The following is a 17,198-nucleotide window of genomic DNA, read 5'->3' on the forward strand; positions in this document are numbered from 1 at the left end:
AAAATAATGAAACAAGGCATAAATTACCAGAGATTGTGTTTGGGAAATAAAAATAAATAAATTCTCCCATAATTGGCTATAACCAGCAGTCATGAAGCATAAACCAAATAGTAAGAGGCCACAGAGAGACCACAGTAGATGAAGACACAGCCTTTACTAAATTTAAGGTTACGGGACAATTGTTTAGAAAGTGTTTTCCCTGTAAAATCAGCACAATTGGTGGATTTTTGCAGTTGAATGTAACACTAGATTTTATACACCTTAATCCATTTTTTGTGCATTCACAGATACAGCCTAAATAAATCTTAAAACGAACAATTGATAGAATTTGTTTAAAAATGAAAAGTAAGATTGCAATCCCGGTAACTGAAAAATGAAAACTCCAAACCTTCTTACGTTTGCAGATATTTTTATTCCCCCAAATTAACCAGGACTGTGTTAGAAACAGCCTATACAAAGAAAGAATTATTACAATCTGGTAAAATAGCAATACAGGTAAAGACGCTACGAAATCCCCAACATTTCCTACTGTGATTAAAGTTTATTGCTTAAAAACCTACAATTCTATTAGCAGTGTATTTAAAACCATCGTGAAATTTGTATTGAGTTACAGACAACAACAATTACTTGCATTTATATAGCATCTTAGAGTGCTTGTACTTATCTCCTCAACTTTGGCGACAGAAATCAAACAGCATGTGTTGATATGTTCAGGATGTAAACACGGTGTTGGGATACATTAAAACTAACGAGTCTGTAAGTATACTTACAATGTGAATTCAAAACCAAATAGTAGTGTAACAACTTCTGAATGACATAAACAGGAAAAATTAAATGCCGCAGTTGCTGCTTTGCTCCCCACCCTCTCTGTACCGCATTCATTGCTCGATTCACTTGGTTTAACCGAAGGGAGCTGCTAGTACAGAAACAACAACTTGCATTAATATAGCGCCCTTCGCGGTTTCGGGGTAGTGTCCCGGAGCATTTGACAGTGGCGGAGTCTGACCCCGAGCCCGGGGGAGAGGGAGGGGGGAGGTGACCGTAAGCACAATCAAAAAGGAAGGTCTTTAGGCTGGATTTGAAAGAGGTGTGGGGAGGGGGCGAGGCGGAGGGATTGTACCCTCTGTCACGCACGTGTACTTTACTGAACGCTTTGAATGTCGTAAGCGACACAGCCACGCAATGTGAATCCCAAGTAAAATGAAACCCTTGTGCTTCCTGGTGGGATTGAACAATTGAACGCCCGATGGACAGGAAGCTGACTGTCTTTGCAATGCCCTTGGATGTAAATCTTGTTGCCTTCAGCCGAGCCCTCAACCCGCTGCAAGCGAGCCTGATTTGCCTCCCAATCGTACGCTCCGTTGTTGCGAGACAAGTTTCTGTTGTGGACGAAGCGCTTCAGAAAACCGCTTCCAGATCCAAGGAAAAAATGAGGATAAGTAGGTTTCTTCACACTTTGAATATCCTTTATTTTGCCTTTGTACAGATTGTTCAGGGTAGTTAATGAGTCCGTTAAATACTCATCGTGTTTCTTCCCAGAAAGATCGTTACATTCACTGTCTGGCCAGTGCAACAGCAACAAGATGAAGTGAGGGATTGGCTTGTCAAAATCCAGCCTCTGTAGTTGAAGGCTGAGCTCATGGAGTTGCTCTTCAGAAACTTTGTCTTCCTCGGGAGAGGTGGGTTTGATCATGGCGAAGGCAATGCGTGATAACACATAATTTTCATTCAATTTCTCTTGTTGATTAGTATCCATATCTATGATTTCCCTCAATTTGTCAGCAGCCAACGCAAATATTGTAGAGAATCTTCCACCACCGAGGTAATTAATCTTGCGATGTTTTAATAAGGCCATCTGATTTTCCATGTTTTCTTTTTTCAGCAGCTTTTTACTTGGACCATCGAGGGGACAGTTGAAGAAAGACGAGAATTGTCTTTCGTTTTTCTTTAAGTTCTCAAAAGCGGCCTGTACCATGGTCTCTGTTCCCTCGTCAGGCTGGAAGTAAGCCATGTACACATAAATCCATTCCATTGATTTGCAAATGTTGTTGTGCAATGACTTCAATTGATCATGGAACGGGGCCCAGGAGACGTTTATTTCTTCTGGGACCCATTCAGTCACTAGATATTTAACAAGTTTGGGGTAGAATCCATTCTTGTACTCTGAAAATATACCAAGTAATGGCATAAGCTGCACAATGTAACATCCAACCTCCACCTCACCAAAATAGCCGCTGTTATTCCAATCGGTCTCTGATTCCGATGCCTCTTGGGATCTTTGGAAAGCATTGATTGCCTTCAGGGCTAACTCAATTGCTTTGTCGAGTTTACCCGGATCATTGATTGGGAAGGTTAGCGAATATAACCATTTCTTGTATACCTGACCCTCTGTGTCCAAAATATAAGAATTGGAAGGCAAAAGGATCTTAGCTTTTTCTATCCATGACTTCGCCTTTTCAAACTCTCCTGTTTTGCATAAGAATCTAACAAGTTGCTGAATCACGATGGCATCTTCATCAAAACACTCGCAGGCCTTTTCCTGAACAGCCACTGCCTTAGTATTGCTTTCGCTCTTAGCTATGTGTGCGATCATGGGAGGGAATTTGAGTCTCTGTTTTGAATTCTTAGGTTTTCTCTGAACAAACAATTGCCTTATGAACTTTGATACTTGAGTTGTAGATTTTTGTTGAAAAAATATATCCTTCTCAAGAAGCTGGGTGACGACCTGACTTTGGTTGGGTTTTATCTGATCCAGTATTTCTTCTGCGACTTTGTGATGTATTACGCGGATGCACTGAAGTTCTGTTGTAGCTTCAAACAAGTGAGAGAGCAGAAAATTCATCGGTTTGTTTGAAGTGCTCTCAAAGCCTTGCGAAAGATCAGTTTGAAAGCTCGCATTTAAAAATGACACAAACTGAGATACGGTAATGTATGAATCCTGAACGTAATGATTTAGCAACGCAATGGATTGAAGCAAGCGACCCTCAACAGAAGAGAAGCCAATATCTGTCAGCAGGTCCTTCACAAATTTCGAGAGGACTGACTGGTTATATTCTTGGGTCATCAGAACGAATGTAAGGATGGCGTTTTCCTTAAACTGTTTTTTAAGCACTTCCAATTTCCTCTTAAACAGCGATGTTTCACGTGGGGATAAGTTGTAATGAACCATAACTCTTTCAGGCACCTTATACGTTTCTGGGTTGTTAACCCTCATGCAGTGTAGCAGAATGACTTGCAGATTTGAAACGTTAGTCTGGTGTCCCACTGCTCTCGTCAGCTGATCTTTTAGACTCATGATGCATTCCTCGTCACAATCTTCAGCAAGCAGGAGCATTGGCGAACTCTCATCCTTCTTTTCAGACTCCTGTAATTTGACGACATGCTCACAGATAGATTTTTCAGGCTGTGATGTGTTGATGATCCCGCACCTCAGTCTTTTACTGAAGTCCCACAGAATGTGACGAGCTACAGTACTTCCTCCACTGCCGGGCTGGTGAGCTATCGTCACAGTTAGCACCGGTCCTTTTGAGTTTCGTTTCTCTAACGCCAACTTCAGTCGCCTTTCCACTGCCTTGTAGGCATCTCTTTGGATAATTTCTCCACAGTACTCATTATCTGCTAACCAGAAATTCATCCAGTTAACTTTACCACCCCGGTAAAAGTACATCTCTGTGTTTTTGATTTCCTCCTGACACTGTTCATCATTTTTATCGATGATGTACTCACTGTTGTACTCATTTGCTCTCAGTACTTCAATAAACGGCAGCAGTTCCTCATAGCTTTTGTCGTCACGTAGCAATTGCCTAGTACTAATAGCTGAAGATTGTATGATCTGAATCATTGCGTCTAAATGGTTGAGTTTTGTTCCTACAATACTGAGGTTGTTGATGGTGTCTCTGTTGCATGACTGGCGTACAAAGCTTACCCAGTTGCTGTAATTCTGTCTGTCTGCTGCAATGCATTTGATGCCAGTTTTGCTATTCATTCCTGTGTAGAATTCCTGAAATGCTTCTGCAAGTGGTTGATCCACAGTTGACACCAAGAGAAAAAGTACCTCGAACGAGCCTGGCGGAAGGATGGTTTTGCAAATTTGCGATATGGTATTTGCCAAAGTTTCCCTTCGGGTTTGCATCCAGGTCCCATCTTCACAGGGTTTGCGATCGCCGTAATCATTTTGCCCGTTACAAAATATCCAAGCAGTTTTTTGAAAAAAATCCTTCTTTACATCATCTGCCAATTCCCCGCCGTCAATGGTACAGTCTTCCAAGAAGTGGAAGCTGGCTTTGGGATAGCGACTGCCTAAACCTTTCATCTTAGAATTGGGGTCAAAATCGAAAACGCAAAAGAATCTCATACTTAACAAAAAGTTGAGATTTTCCAAATCCTCCTCTTTGCAGCTGTTGATTACGAGGACGTACTTCACCTTGTTGTTAATGTGCCTTTTCACACTGGCAAACAAGTTGGCCAGTTTCCTATACACGTCATTGCTGACCAACTCTTCCCTCCGCTCAGCTTCTTCTCTCTCAAAGTCTCTGCCGCGTATGTAGTCGGGTATGCTTTGAATTTCATTACCCACAGATATAGAAGCTGCGCCTTCTCTTTTGTAAATAACCCAAGGAGAACGTGTGTTCTTTTCCTTAATGTCCTTGAGAACGGGAAGGCGAACGGAATAGAAAATCCCTTGCACCACAGCTAACGATGGAACAATATCCACTTCAATAACAAAGCACTGTTGTTCCCCAGGATCACCACTAGTTACTTCTACAAATCTTGGCGGGCGAATTGAACGCTCAGCATGAAAGCAGTACTTGGGCATAAAGCATTTTTGGATATAAACATCTCGCGCCTGAACAAAAAGCGCTGGATCCCTCACGGGCACTCCTACAATTTCACCGTGTACATAATCTCCATCCCCATCTTCAACCCCAAAATGAATGGTCCCATTTGTTCTCGTGTTCATACAAGCTGCAGCGAATTTCATAACGTCAGTCCCAAATTTGAGCCTCTGCTGATTCTTGTCTTTGAGGCACATCTTTTGGAAAGATTTGTACTCGTGACATGGAGTAATTAAATCTTTGCTACCTGTTTCTGGTGGAAGCACAGTGTTTCTTATATATTTGAATTCAGCATCTTCTGTGTCAAAAGGATGGGGATTACACTGATCATAATGCCTACTTGTCCCTTTGGTTGATTTGGGGGGATTCGGCATGCTGCTCTTCGCTCTTAAAGTCTAACTTTTCTGGGTTGTTTGTCTGGAAAATAAAAGGTTTATTTTTCAAAGTCAAATGTAAATTTGCTTATTTATATCTCAGTTCCAACAGCAAGAAAAAAAAACATTTGTTAATCATTAGGTGGAGTCCTGGAGCTTAGACCATCGCTTCATCTCACCTTGCAATCAAGAGGACTTGGGGGCTTGGTTTCCAGGCAGAGCGAAATGTTGGCTGAGTTTCTTTACTCCACACGCCTGTTCACCTCGCAGTAAGTAGGGACCGGCTGTTAGTCGATAGATAGAGCACTTTTCTGGGGGTAATAATCCTTTCAAAAAAAAAAAAAAATTGATCACTCAATCCACGACTGTTTGTTTGTGGGACGCTGATATGCTCAATTAGCTGCCACTTTTCGCCAACAAAATATACAGTCAATTCACTTTACTTTATATTCTGTGAAGAGCTTTGATACGTCTCAAAGACGTGATAAGGCGCTGTATTAAATGCGAGGATTTTTATTATTACTCTGCCGAATCTGAAGTATCATTATTTGGCAAAGTTTAAATTTCAGTTTGAAAAAACAAGTTCCGTACTATTTACCCACAGTTTCTCTCCTACTCACCAATGAATTCCAAATTCTCACCAAATTCCTGCTGTAGAAGTCCTCGCTCTGTAACCGTTTCACTCCGTCCTCAGCTCACTCTGCTGCGCTCTCCTAACAGAACGATTCCAGCAAATAATTTATTTGCGATCCTCCTCAGTTCAAAATGTAGCAAAACCAGTACCGCAAATAAATACTTTGGGTGTTGATGAAAGCTTCTCAGTTCCTCAGCATTCCTCAGCAATGCCTTTTGAAAACAGTAACACAAAGGTGTTTGTAGAAACCATTTGCTTCCCTGTCACGTGATTTCTTATAAATCGTTCCAGAGATAGGTTTCATTAACGGGTTGTGACACTGTAAGGAGGCAGTTCTACATAGATTTACAAACATACGTGGAAACGGGTTCTTCGCCCAAGCCAGGGCTTGCTCTGCTCTAAACGAGGCTCCACTTATTAGACAGATTTCTGCTGGACAATAATAACTCAGGATACAGCATATGGTTTGGGACACGATTTGTCAAGCGACTGACAAGATGGTGGAAGGTGAACTGGATGGACCTCGGTTCTTCCTTCGCCAGCAAATGTTTTATGTCACCCCCTCGACCTGGTGATCACTCGGGGCCTCACCGTCTCGGACCTCAGCATCATCGACAAAGCGATCTCAGACCATCGCTTCATCTCCCTTAACTCCTCAATTCCTCTCCCCAATGGCACCCAACCCACCTCCATTTCATACTGCCCCTGGAAAAAAATCTCCCCCTCCCTCCCTTTCAGCTGCCTTGGGAGTCATCTGAACTCCTTCCCCTTTGGGCTTCCTCCCGCAATGACCTATCGTCCTCGGTCACCCTTCTCCACAGCTCCCTCCCCTCCACTCTCGATTCCCTCACTCCCTTCTCTTCCCGAACCTTCTCCTACACACGCAAATCACCTTGGTACACCAGCCATCCCCGCTCCCTTGAAGCCCAGGCACTTTGCACTGAGCGCTCCCGCCTTAAATCAAACCTAACTGTCCACCGGCAGAGCTGGCTGGACCATGTCAAATCCTACTGCTCCGCCCTTGCCTCCACCAAATCATCGTTCTTATCCAAGACAATCTCGGAGGCTAGGACAACCCCAGACTCCTCTTCTCCATCACAAACCGAGTCCTCCGCCCACCCTCTCACGGCTCACCCATCCTCACCTCAAATGCAAACTGCCAGGCGATGCTGGACTTCCTCGAATCCAAAGTGGAGGGAATCCGCTCAGCTGCTCTGCCACTGCAATTACTACCCCCCTCCCATTCCAGCCCCTACCGACCCCTCCCTCCACACCTTTGAACCCGTTTCATCACCACCATAATCTGTATGAAACCCACCACCTGCTCCCTCCACCCCATCCTAACGCCCCCCTTACCTCCCAGCTCCACCTCCTTGTCCTCTACTCACTGACATCGTAAACCTCTCCCTGTCCTCTGGTACTGTTCCCACCCCTTTAAAAATCGCTGTCATCACTCTTATCCTTAAAAAACCCTCCCTGGATCCTTCTCTACTCCCAAACTACCGCCTCATCTCCAACCCCCCCTTCCTCTCCAAGGTCCTGGAATGAGTTGTTGCTTCCCAGCTTCGCTCCTTCCTCTCCCGTCACTCCCTTCTCGAACTCCTCCAATCGGGTTTCCGTGCTGCTCACAACACAGAAACAGCTCTGGTCAAAGTGACAAATGACATTCGGTCCATCTGCGACCAGGACTCCCTCTCCTCCTCAGTTGAACGTCAACGAGGCCGAGGCTCTCCTGATTGGCTCCCGTGAGCACCTCCTCACCTTGGGCGCTAACAGCATCACCATCCGTGGTTGCTCAGTGCAGAACCTTGGGGTCTTGTTTGACCCTCAGCTATCCTTTCTACCCCACATCTGCGCCATGACCCGCTCTGCCGTTGCCCGGCTCCGACACTGTCTCACACCGCAGGCTGTCAAACCCCCCCATCATTACATCGAGGCTCGACTCTGCTAACTCACTGCTTGTCGGCCTCCCCAACTCCTCCCTCCACAGGCTGCAGATCATCCTGTGGCCCCTAGTTACGGACTCCCCAACAAGTGAGAACAGCCTATTTATTGCTAATCTTATTGAACTCTTTTATAATTTTAGGTTCTCTTTTTAGTAAAAAAATGCCTAACCTATCTGGTCTATTCTGATAGCAGTAACCTGCCAGCCCTAGTATCATCCTAGAAAACCTGAAACATACTCTTTCCATCAATGTTATATCCTTTTTATAGTGTGGCTCGCAGAATTGGACACAATGCTCCAAATATGGTGGATACCAAAGTTTTATACCTTGTTCTGCTGATGCCATTGGGAACAAAGATTCTTACCACTTCAATTCCAGACACACGGAAATTTCCACAGTGACGTACACATGTGGAACTCACAGTCTGGTTTGGTTACTCTTAAGCATGTCGCGGGGTTTATGCATGTGTCAGACACCCGGCTGACTAAAATAAATTGAATAAAATGTAAATCAAAATTATATTCTTGTTATGAAAGTTATTTTATTTAGAACAAAAAGATGATTGATGTTATTCTGATGTTAATGTTATTCCATACAAAGTTAAAATATCCCGTGGATACATTGTAATACAGGGTAGGAAACAGAGCAAAAAAACACTAACAACAGGCACGAAACAGATTAAATGTGCCAACTGTTTTGTATCTTTCCAAAAACAATCACAACTAATACATGAAATAAAAGCATTAGATTAAGTGAATCGCCTCTGTGTTTGTAAATAAAACCTTTAATACCATGACACCTTTTATACAAGATATATAGGTATAGTCCTCAAATATCCGGATCTAGAACATTTGAGAAAAGAATAGAATTTAAAAGCACAGCTCAGAAAGTTTATTTTCAACTGATGTTTTAAAAAAAACTATGTTTTTGAATAATAACTGGGAACACCTTATATATGACGTGCGATAGAAAAAGCTGTGATGGAAAATATTATTTGAAAACAAAGCTGAAGTTCAAAATATTATTATTACCCTTCCACTACAAATCAGATCGAACCCCACACTCTACTCACGTTCAAACACATTTCATAAAGTATTCCAGTGCAAGTGAACAAATTGAAATTCTCTAAATTTACAAGACAGAAATTCTTACATAGCAATGGGTACTTACTAACAAAGAGTTGCAGTTCATAAAACGTTGGTCATTTTCAAAAGGTAGAGGCAACGTTTACTCGGCACTTCGTAATATAGGAACAATTTCAGGCTTGAGTAGACCATTGATCCAGGCAATGATCCATCCAAGTTTACGAGTCCTCCCTCAGTGATCATTCAAAAAAGGAAAGCCCTTTGGGGACCAATGTTTCCCTATAGCTCTGCTCCTATATTAAGGAATTAATCTCATAAGCCTTTGTTGCACTTGTCGTACATCAACGGTTTGGACATGCTTTCATTTAGGCTCCTATCAGTAAGCTTTTCAAGGGCACTGCTGTGAAGGATCCTATTAAGTTCAAATCCATTTCCTAAGAAAAAGCGAGTGTAGATTCCCCTTTTCCTTGGAGCTACAATCTTGATTTTGATGTCGTACAATCTGGGGATCCAGGAAGTGGTCATACACAAATATTGTAATCTGATTCAGGTACATTCTTGGAATAACTAGAATGCATAAACATGTGATGCATAGAGAGATATTTGGGGCGGGCAAATTTGCCGGGCTATGAAGAGAGCGCGGGTGACTGGGACAGCTCTTTCAAGGAGCCAGCATTGACACGATGGGCTGAATGGCCTCTTTTTGTGCTGGATAATTCTATGATTCTATAACTGAAACCAACCAAAACCAAATGTAGCGAGCAATTAGAGGAAATGTAGCATAGATATGAGTTTTCCAGTTTAAGCTTTCACTTTGATATCATAAGCAACAAATCCATTGAATGTAAACCCCAGGCAAAAGGTTACATTCTCATTGCCATGAGGCATGGAAGCAAAATGCAATGGCAAGATACTGATCTTGCTTTGTTTGCAATGACCACGTACAAAAAGGTTTTCCTTTTCAGTCCATCCGTTTACACGCTTCAATTTCTTGATGATATTGGGATTCCTCCACACGTCACCAGTCAGCCACTTCAATCTTCTTTCGTTTAGGCTTCTATCCGAAAGCTTTTCAAGTGTACTTTTGTGAATGAACTTGTGAAGTCCAAATCCATTTCCTAAGAAGAAGGGAGTGTAGAGTCGCTTTTTCCTTGGTGCTACATTCTTAATTTTGTTTTCGTACAATTTTTTCATTGTTGTAAGTGCTGTCTTCAAGATGGCCTCTTTATCCGAACTGGATTCTTTGTCACAGATTTCATCTGGCCAAAACAACAGTGTAAGTAAAAAGCAGGCATTTGAATTGTTCAGCTCTTTTTCTTTCTGAAATCGCAGACTCAGGTCCCGTAATTTCCGGTAATCTACCAGTTTTGGGGACCCTGGTGCAACACAATTCAGTGTGATATGACACATAATGTAGTTAATAAGATCAGTTAGTTCCAGTTTTTCTTTTTGAGGATTTTCGGAATACAGGGAGATTATCTCTTCCAATTTTTGAACAGCTCGAGCAATCTTCTGATCCGACAACTGTGAAAGAATCATTGTAACATTTCCACCACCAAGCTTGTAAATTTGAAGGCGTCTTACCAACGGAGACAAAGAACTGAATTCCTGGGGTAAGTCTTCTTCCAGTTTTGCAAAATCGCAGGCAAAGAAGCGTGCATATACTGATGCTTTTTTCGTCAACCATTTTCTAGGATTGTGCAAATGTTCTTCTATTTTGCTCTTTTCCTCTTCATCGTCGTCAGTTTTGTCTGTTTGAAAATAGCTAATATCTTCAGATATCCATTCAAGTGCTTCATACATTCCTTTTTGCAGGCCCTTCAATTGGCCGTGGAAGCTTCTCCAGGGTTTTTGAATTTCATCAGGAATCTCTTGGCCCAGCAGGTAATGTACTAATTTTTTGTAGCACCCATCCTCGTCTTTTGAAAAGATGTTCAGCAGAGAAAGAAGTTGCAGCAGATGACATCCAACTTCTACTTCACCTACAAAACCAGAGTTATTTATAGAATCTAACTCTGACTGAGATGCCCTTTGAGCAGCTCTGAAGCACCGAATTGCTTTTAGGGCTATTTCTATTGGTTCTTTCAGCAATTCAGGAGTAACCACTTCACTTTGACAACGTGTTATATCAAATTTCAAAAAGAGCTTTTTTCTGTACACTTGCCCTTCAGTGTCCAGAATATACGAATTGAATGGTAACTGCTTCCTTGCATCTTCAGCCCACAGTATGGCTTCGCTAAAATTTTCCTGTGTGTATTGTAGTCTTGCAAGCTGCTGTGCAAAAAATGGATCTTTCCCAAAACTTTCATACCCTTGTGTCAAAACTTCCACTGCCTTTTCTGGAGTTTTCTCTTTATTGCGAATATCTTCAATAAGTGGTGAAAAAAACGTATCAGCGCTGTCACCTCTACTTCTTTTGTGACGTTGTAAGAACAAGTTTCTGATGGATTTGTAGAACTCATCTCTGGCAAATCGGTGTTTGAAAAATGCCTTTTCCTGGAGAAGTTTCATCGCAATTTGACTCAGAGGCTGATGTGACAACTGCTGTAGTACTTCCTTTGCTACCAGCGGATGTACTATTCGTACAGAGCGTATCTCAGTGCTATCGTCATTGAAGTGTATAAACAAAAGACGCGCCTGGTCAGTCAAGGAAGATTCGAAACAGTGCTGGCGCAGATGATTTACTTGAGGACCAAGTCCCAAAAATGCCTCACAGTGAGATAGTGAAATGCTTGAATTGGGCACGTAGTCATTCAGCAAAGCAACGTATTTTATCAACTGAGTGGCAAGAGAAGAGTGGTCAATACCTTCCAAAAAGTGTTTCACAACATTTTCGATGTAGTCCTTCGGAAATTCGTCACTAAGTAGAACAAATGTCAGTATGAACTCCGGCTCAAACTGTTTCTCCAGTTGTTTACGTTTAGCAGAAAATGATCTCTTTTCTTGCTGAGTGAGCTTGTGGGTCACAGCAACTGTTTCCAGGGGTCTGTTCTTGCACTGTTTTTCAGGGTTATGGGATCTTCTGCAGTTCAAAAGAATGAAGAAGGTTCTCATAGTATTATCTGTTTTACATGTGATCGCAAATCCTAATTCCTGCTTAATCTTATCAAGGTAGTCTTCATCAGAGTCTTCAACCAACAGCAGCACTGGGATACACTGATCGATATCACTTTCTTCATACTCAAGCAGTTGGATGGCATGCTGACAGACTACTGCGGCTTGATATGACTGCTTGACAACTGCACATCGCAGCTTCGTCCGAAAATTCCACACAATCTGTCGGGCTACGGTGCTTCCTCCACTGCCTGAATGATGAAATATGTGGACTGTGCTAACTGACCGCTTCACTGTCTGACCATTGACCATAATTCCATCTACAATCCTAGCCGCATCAGTGTAAGCATCCCGCTGTATAACATCCTCACAAAAATTTTTTTCTCCTAGGAAGAAATTCAGCCACTTGACTTTGCCTCCACGATAGAAGTCACTCTCTATCTCTGTGATTTTTATTTTCCACTCAGAATCCTGTGGATCAATTTTGTAATCTTCACACTGATTCACACACAATATCTCAAGAGATGACATTCTTTCTTCATCTGATGTTTTGAGTAAACACATGGCTTTTGTAGACACTTGTAAGTATCTGCCACTCTGCTTTGATATTGGCTGCATACTCTTGACTGTGTCATTTACATGACTAAGTTTCATTCCAACAATACTCATTTCGTTAATAGTCTCAATACTGCAGGAGACCTGTGCAAGATTTGCCCATTTTTGATGATTTTTGTCACACTCTGCAATACATATAATGTCATTTCTGCCATTCATTTCTGCATAGAATTCATGGAAGGTGTCTACTATTGGCTGCTCTATTGGTGACAACAGCAGAAAAAGCACAACAAAAGAACCATTTGGCAGAATATCATTGCAAATCACAGACACTGTTCTTTTCAAGTGCTTCTTTCTGCTCGTCACCCATGTACTCACATCACATGGCTTTTCATCCCCATCAAAATCATTGCGGCCATTGCAAAATATCCAACTAGTTTGATCAAATAAGCACAAGCGACTTGCGAAGTCACTGGTGCTGTTACCATCATTAGCATAGTCTTGTAAGAAGTGAGTATTTGCTGTATGGTGTTCCAGGTATTGCTTGCAAAAGCCATCGGTTTTAGAATCAGGATCAAAGTCAAAAACACAAAATATCTTAATGTCCAACAAGAAATCTAAATTCTCTAAATCCTCTGGTCTGCATTTGTTAGTGACTATTACATACCATAGGCTGTTATTCATGTATTTCTTGCCACCAGTTAGAAGGAGTTTTAACTTTCTTCCTTGGTCGTCACAAAGGTTATTCCCGGGCTCTTTTCTATTCTCAGCTTCTTCTCTTATTTTGTCTCTAACCTGCACATTTGAAATAAAGTCATCCTGGTCTTCTTCACTGATTGGCTCAGTGTTCGCTCCACTTCTTCTGTAGATTCTGTAGAGCTTATCAAATTCTATTTTGTTTTTGTTTTCACTAAAATTTGGAAGTCGAACTCTGTAAATTTTGTTCCTCACAATGTCTATTAACGGTTTCACATCAACCTCAATAACAAATCTTTTCTCACCCCCATCCCTGCTGATGACTTCTACAAATCTGGGTGGTCGAATGGAAAGTTTTGCATCGTCTGAATAACGCTTGAAGCATCTGTCTATCAAATCTAAAGCATCGACATAGATGTCTTGATCTTTTACAGGTACACCAATTATTTCACCATGTGTGTACGCCGAGCTTTCTTGCCTATCCATGATCCCAAAATGTATTGTACCATTGGTTCGCATATTCATGCACCCAGAACTAAATCTGATAACTTCACGTGCAAACTTTATTTGTAGTTTTAGTCTGTCCAGCTTTACAGCGTTGTCAAGAGATTTATATTCATGACACGGACAAATTAAATCTATGACACCAGTTTCTGGTGGAAGAACTCGGTTTCTTACGTACTTAAATTCTATAATGTTCTCGCCAAATGGATAAGGTTTGCACTGACTGGAGGATGGATGTTCCACCACAATATTTTGGTCCTCACTCGTACCAGTAGGCTGTGAAGCAGCAGAACTCTCAGCTTCATCTGATGCTAACTCAGTGATGTTGTGCTTGCTTTTCACTTCGCTGACTATATTCTTTGTCTGGGGCATCTGAGTAGGAACCTTTTGCTGCTTGTTTTGTACTGAGGAAAAGTCTCCTCCATCCTTTCCTTCCCTTTTGCTACAATCAGCTATTTCTAATCTCTGACTGTTCAACAGTATATTTCTTCTTTTCAAAATCAGCTTGATTTGACCTCCTTTTAATTGCAGGTTTTTAAGAAAGTCTTCGTCAATCACTTCAAGCACAGCTCCAGTTACTTCTTCCTCGTACAATACCTGGACGTGTGCATCTTTGATCCCAATACATTTTAACCAGGTTTTCACATGATCTTCATTCCATTCCTGCAAACGCAGCTTGTTTAACTCTTCTAAACAATAATTAAAACCAGAAACAGTCTGAGTGAAAACGTTTGGTGCAGTTTTTAATACAGTCACACTATATTAATAATAATACATCTTTCATTTTGATTGCAATTGTGCCACCTCCACACCCCCCCCACCCGCTGAAGGTGCTGATTCATTTTCTTTTGGTCAGCCAGGTATCTGACATGTGCAGAAACTCATGATGATGAGCCAGGCTGGGCTGTGCTGAGCGATGCCCTGGATTACTGCGGACCTGCCTGGCTCAGGAATTGGACCAGAGCCTGCACAGAGGATGGAACTCGGCTCCAATAATCCATTGTCAATCACATCAACTTGGAGCCAGTTCTCCCTTCTCCCAAGGGAGAACTTATCCCCCACACCCTGGAAGATAGTCTCCGGTTTTCCTTTGGAGACATCTGACAAACGTGGGTTTGGGCCCTCACTAGGTGAACGGCAGATACCGGGAACGCCCTGTGAGCTTCCTGGTGGGCAACACAGCTCAGGATGGAATGCTGAATCCATGCTACGATGCTAGGGGTGTTTGATGGATATATCCATTTCAAGAGGCCATCCTGCATATGTGACCATAAACAGGGAGTATTGACAGCAAGAGTATTAACTAAAATCATCAAACAGGTTGCCAAGAAGGTGTGTCAGTTGTCTCAATGTGCTTTTAAAAGGTCATAAACAACTGCATTTATTTGAGGTAATTAGTGATGATGGATCTTGCTCTGGGCGTGCTGAATAAATAGATTATTATAATAATTCTTGCAATTAATATTGTGTCTTGTCACATTGTCCAGATGTTTCAAAGCCCTTCACAAGGTTTTACTGTGCAATGTGGTGACTGGTATTACATTCAAACTTAACATTTCATGTGGCCTTTTTGTCACAGAGCGGCTTCACAGGTCAGTTGAGAAAAAAACATTGACAAGTACAGGAGGTAACTAACACACTTTACAGTTTGTACTTTTTAAAATGTGTTTAGTAAATAAATATTTGATTTTAACTCTTTAAACTGACTCGCTGTTCAGATACCTACCCATTGTTGTTCCTGGAGATGTTAGATCTGTCAACGGTGATGCAACGTGCAGTTCAATTTCTATGATCTGGGGCAGAAAAACAAATTCGTGAAAGATTTTTTTTAAACATTGAGTTCTTTATAAATCATCAATCGACTGCTAAAAGTAGTGTGACAGTGATTTAGCAAATTGTCCTTCAACCTCCGAGAGGTAGGTTTGACTCCAGCTCATACTGATAGAATGAAAAATCTGAATTTAGAGTCAATTGGACATGGTACACACAACACAGAACACCTGGAAAGCTGAACATTTCACTCTCAGTTGTTGACTGTGGAAGAGCTGACATTGGCACAATTTGAATGCTCTTGAGGCTGAGGTGTAGTCAACTCCTGATCACTTGATTTTGGCTTAACTTGTCACTCTCACTTAAATCATCGTGTTGCATGCATCCCAGTTGCATTTTATTTACAGAGCATATGTTATTTATTTTATTTACACAGCATATTCGTTTCCTGCTGCTTCTGATAGCTCGTCACTGAGCCCCTTTCCCCTGGAGTGACAAGTTATCAGCAGTTTACTGTACATTATAAGGGAAGGGCGAATGTTAGTTTTTTTTGGCATCACAGGTTTACAACAGATTACTAAGTAAGATGCCCGTCTTAATAAGTCAGTGATCGGTGAAAACAGGGAGGAAGAATGAAGGGGGGGGGGGGGGGGGGGGGAGAGGGAGAGAGAAAAAAGGTGTAGATAGATCTCGATAAGGAAACACAAGGTGAATGGACTTTCAATATCCGGCAATAAAGTAATAACGTAATAAAGTAATAACAATGTTTGCATTTGATATAATAATGATAATAATGATAATAATGATAATAATAATGCTTTGCCTGTCATGTCTCCAAGAAGGTGACTGCAAACCTTTTCTCTGACACTGATATTGCTCAACATGTCCTTACATCCACCCTTCTTTGTTACATACTTTTTGAGGCCACAGTCCACCATCTGTGATAAGATTGTGCAATTCTTTGCTGATCCGTTGCCCAAACTTGAGATCCAAGAGGGCCTTCGATCTCCTCTCTGGTTCCTCCCCAATGGTTTCCGATGACTTTCCGGAGGGTCCCACAACATCAATAACTCGCAATGGCACAGAGCCCCTCTCACACCCGAAGGTCACGTCCCACAGCACTCGGCAGTGATTGTAACACTCACCGATGTTGGCGGCGGCTTAGATACTGCGCTTCAGTATCAGCCGAAAGGGAATGTGTGTTCCTCCTCCGAAATAAAAATCCTTTTTTAGCACATTTTGAAGTCAAAGAAGCACTCGAGACACTCCGCGTACTTCTCTTCACCTGAGTCCGATTTACCCAAACGCAGGCATTACATTGTAAAATAAGTGTATAACGGTTTGATTCAGGAAAGGAGGTTACACCAGTGTCGGTCAGACCCCCACAACAGGGAATAAATAAATACAATCCCCCCCCGAACTGGTTATAGAAGGCAAACCTCTCGCTTTCTTCAGCTCAGCCCTCACCGACTGCAGAATCCAAAGCAGATTCTGCACTTCGTGGCGTCGCTAAAAATATAAAGCGGAAACATTAACAAAAGAGAAACTACTGCAGTTGGTGGTGACGCCCAGAAATGGTAAAACCCAACACTCAATCTGCAGATAAAGATCCGTGATTCACGAGCAAAGGCTGAAGAAGCTCCTTCTGGCTGTTTGAGCTCTTCTTTCCAGAACACCCATCTCCATATTACACATCAAACTGCTGGTTCAGTGGGTCCGGGATCACCACCACAGCCCTCAGAACC

General features: G+C 42.0%; 2 protein-coding genes across 5 annotated transcripts; both read right to left on the reverse strand.

Annotated features, from left to right (window-relative positions):
• Positions 1-392: 392 nt before the first annotated feature.
• Positions 393-5,460, reverse strand: LOC103175627 (sterile alpha motif domain-containing protein 9-like). The gene has a single exon (XM_007888749.2). It carries the CDS (start codon positions 5,207-5,209, stop codon positions 1,142-1,144), a length of 4,068 nt encoding a protein of 1,355 aa, XP_007886940.2. The 5' UTR covers positions 5,210-5,460; the 3' UTR covers positions 393-1,141.
• Positions 5,461-9,560: 4,100 nt separating this feature from the next.
• samd9l (sterile alpha motif domain containing 9 like) lies at positions 9,561-17,198 on the reverse strand. Of its 4 annotated transcripts, none has more exons than XM_042342507.1 (3): positions 16,893-17,198; positions 15,410-15,476; positions 9,561-14,372 (listed from the first exon to the last, which is right to left on the reverse strand). In XM_042342507.1, exons 2-3 carry the CDS (start codon positions 15,411-15,413, stop codon positions 9,676-9,678), a joined length of 4,701 nt encoding a protein of 1,566 aa, XP_042198441.1. In that variant the 5' UTR covers positions 15,414-15,476; positions 16,893-17,198; the 3' UTR covers positions 9,561-9,675. The 4 variants fall into 4 exon arrangements, with proteins under 4 accessions (XP_042198441.1, XP_042198442.1, XP_007886939.1 ...); XM_042342508.1 differs by lacking the exon at positions 16,893-17,198 and adding an exon at positions 16,599-16,610; XM_007888748.2 differs by lacking the exon at positions 16,893-17,198 and adding an exon at positions 16,369-16,579.

The sequence above is a fragment of the Callorhinchus milii genome, unplaced genomic scaffold (genome assembly GCF_018977255.1).
Source record: "Callorhinchus milii isolate IMCB2004 unplaced genomic scaffold, IMCB_Cmil_1.0 Scaffold20, whole genome shotgun sequence".
Lineage (NCBI taxonomy): Eukaryota > Metazoa > Chordata > Chondrichthyes > Chimaeriformes > Callorhinchidae > Callorhinchus > Callorhinchus milii.

What these genes read in the sequence shown, in the direction of transcription:
- LOC103175627 (XM_007888749.2), bottom strand. Translation starts at nt 5,209, where the DNA reads ATGCCGAATCCCCCCAAATCAACCAAAGGGACAAGTAGGCATTATGAT.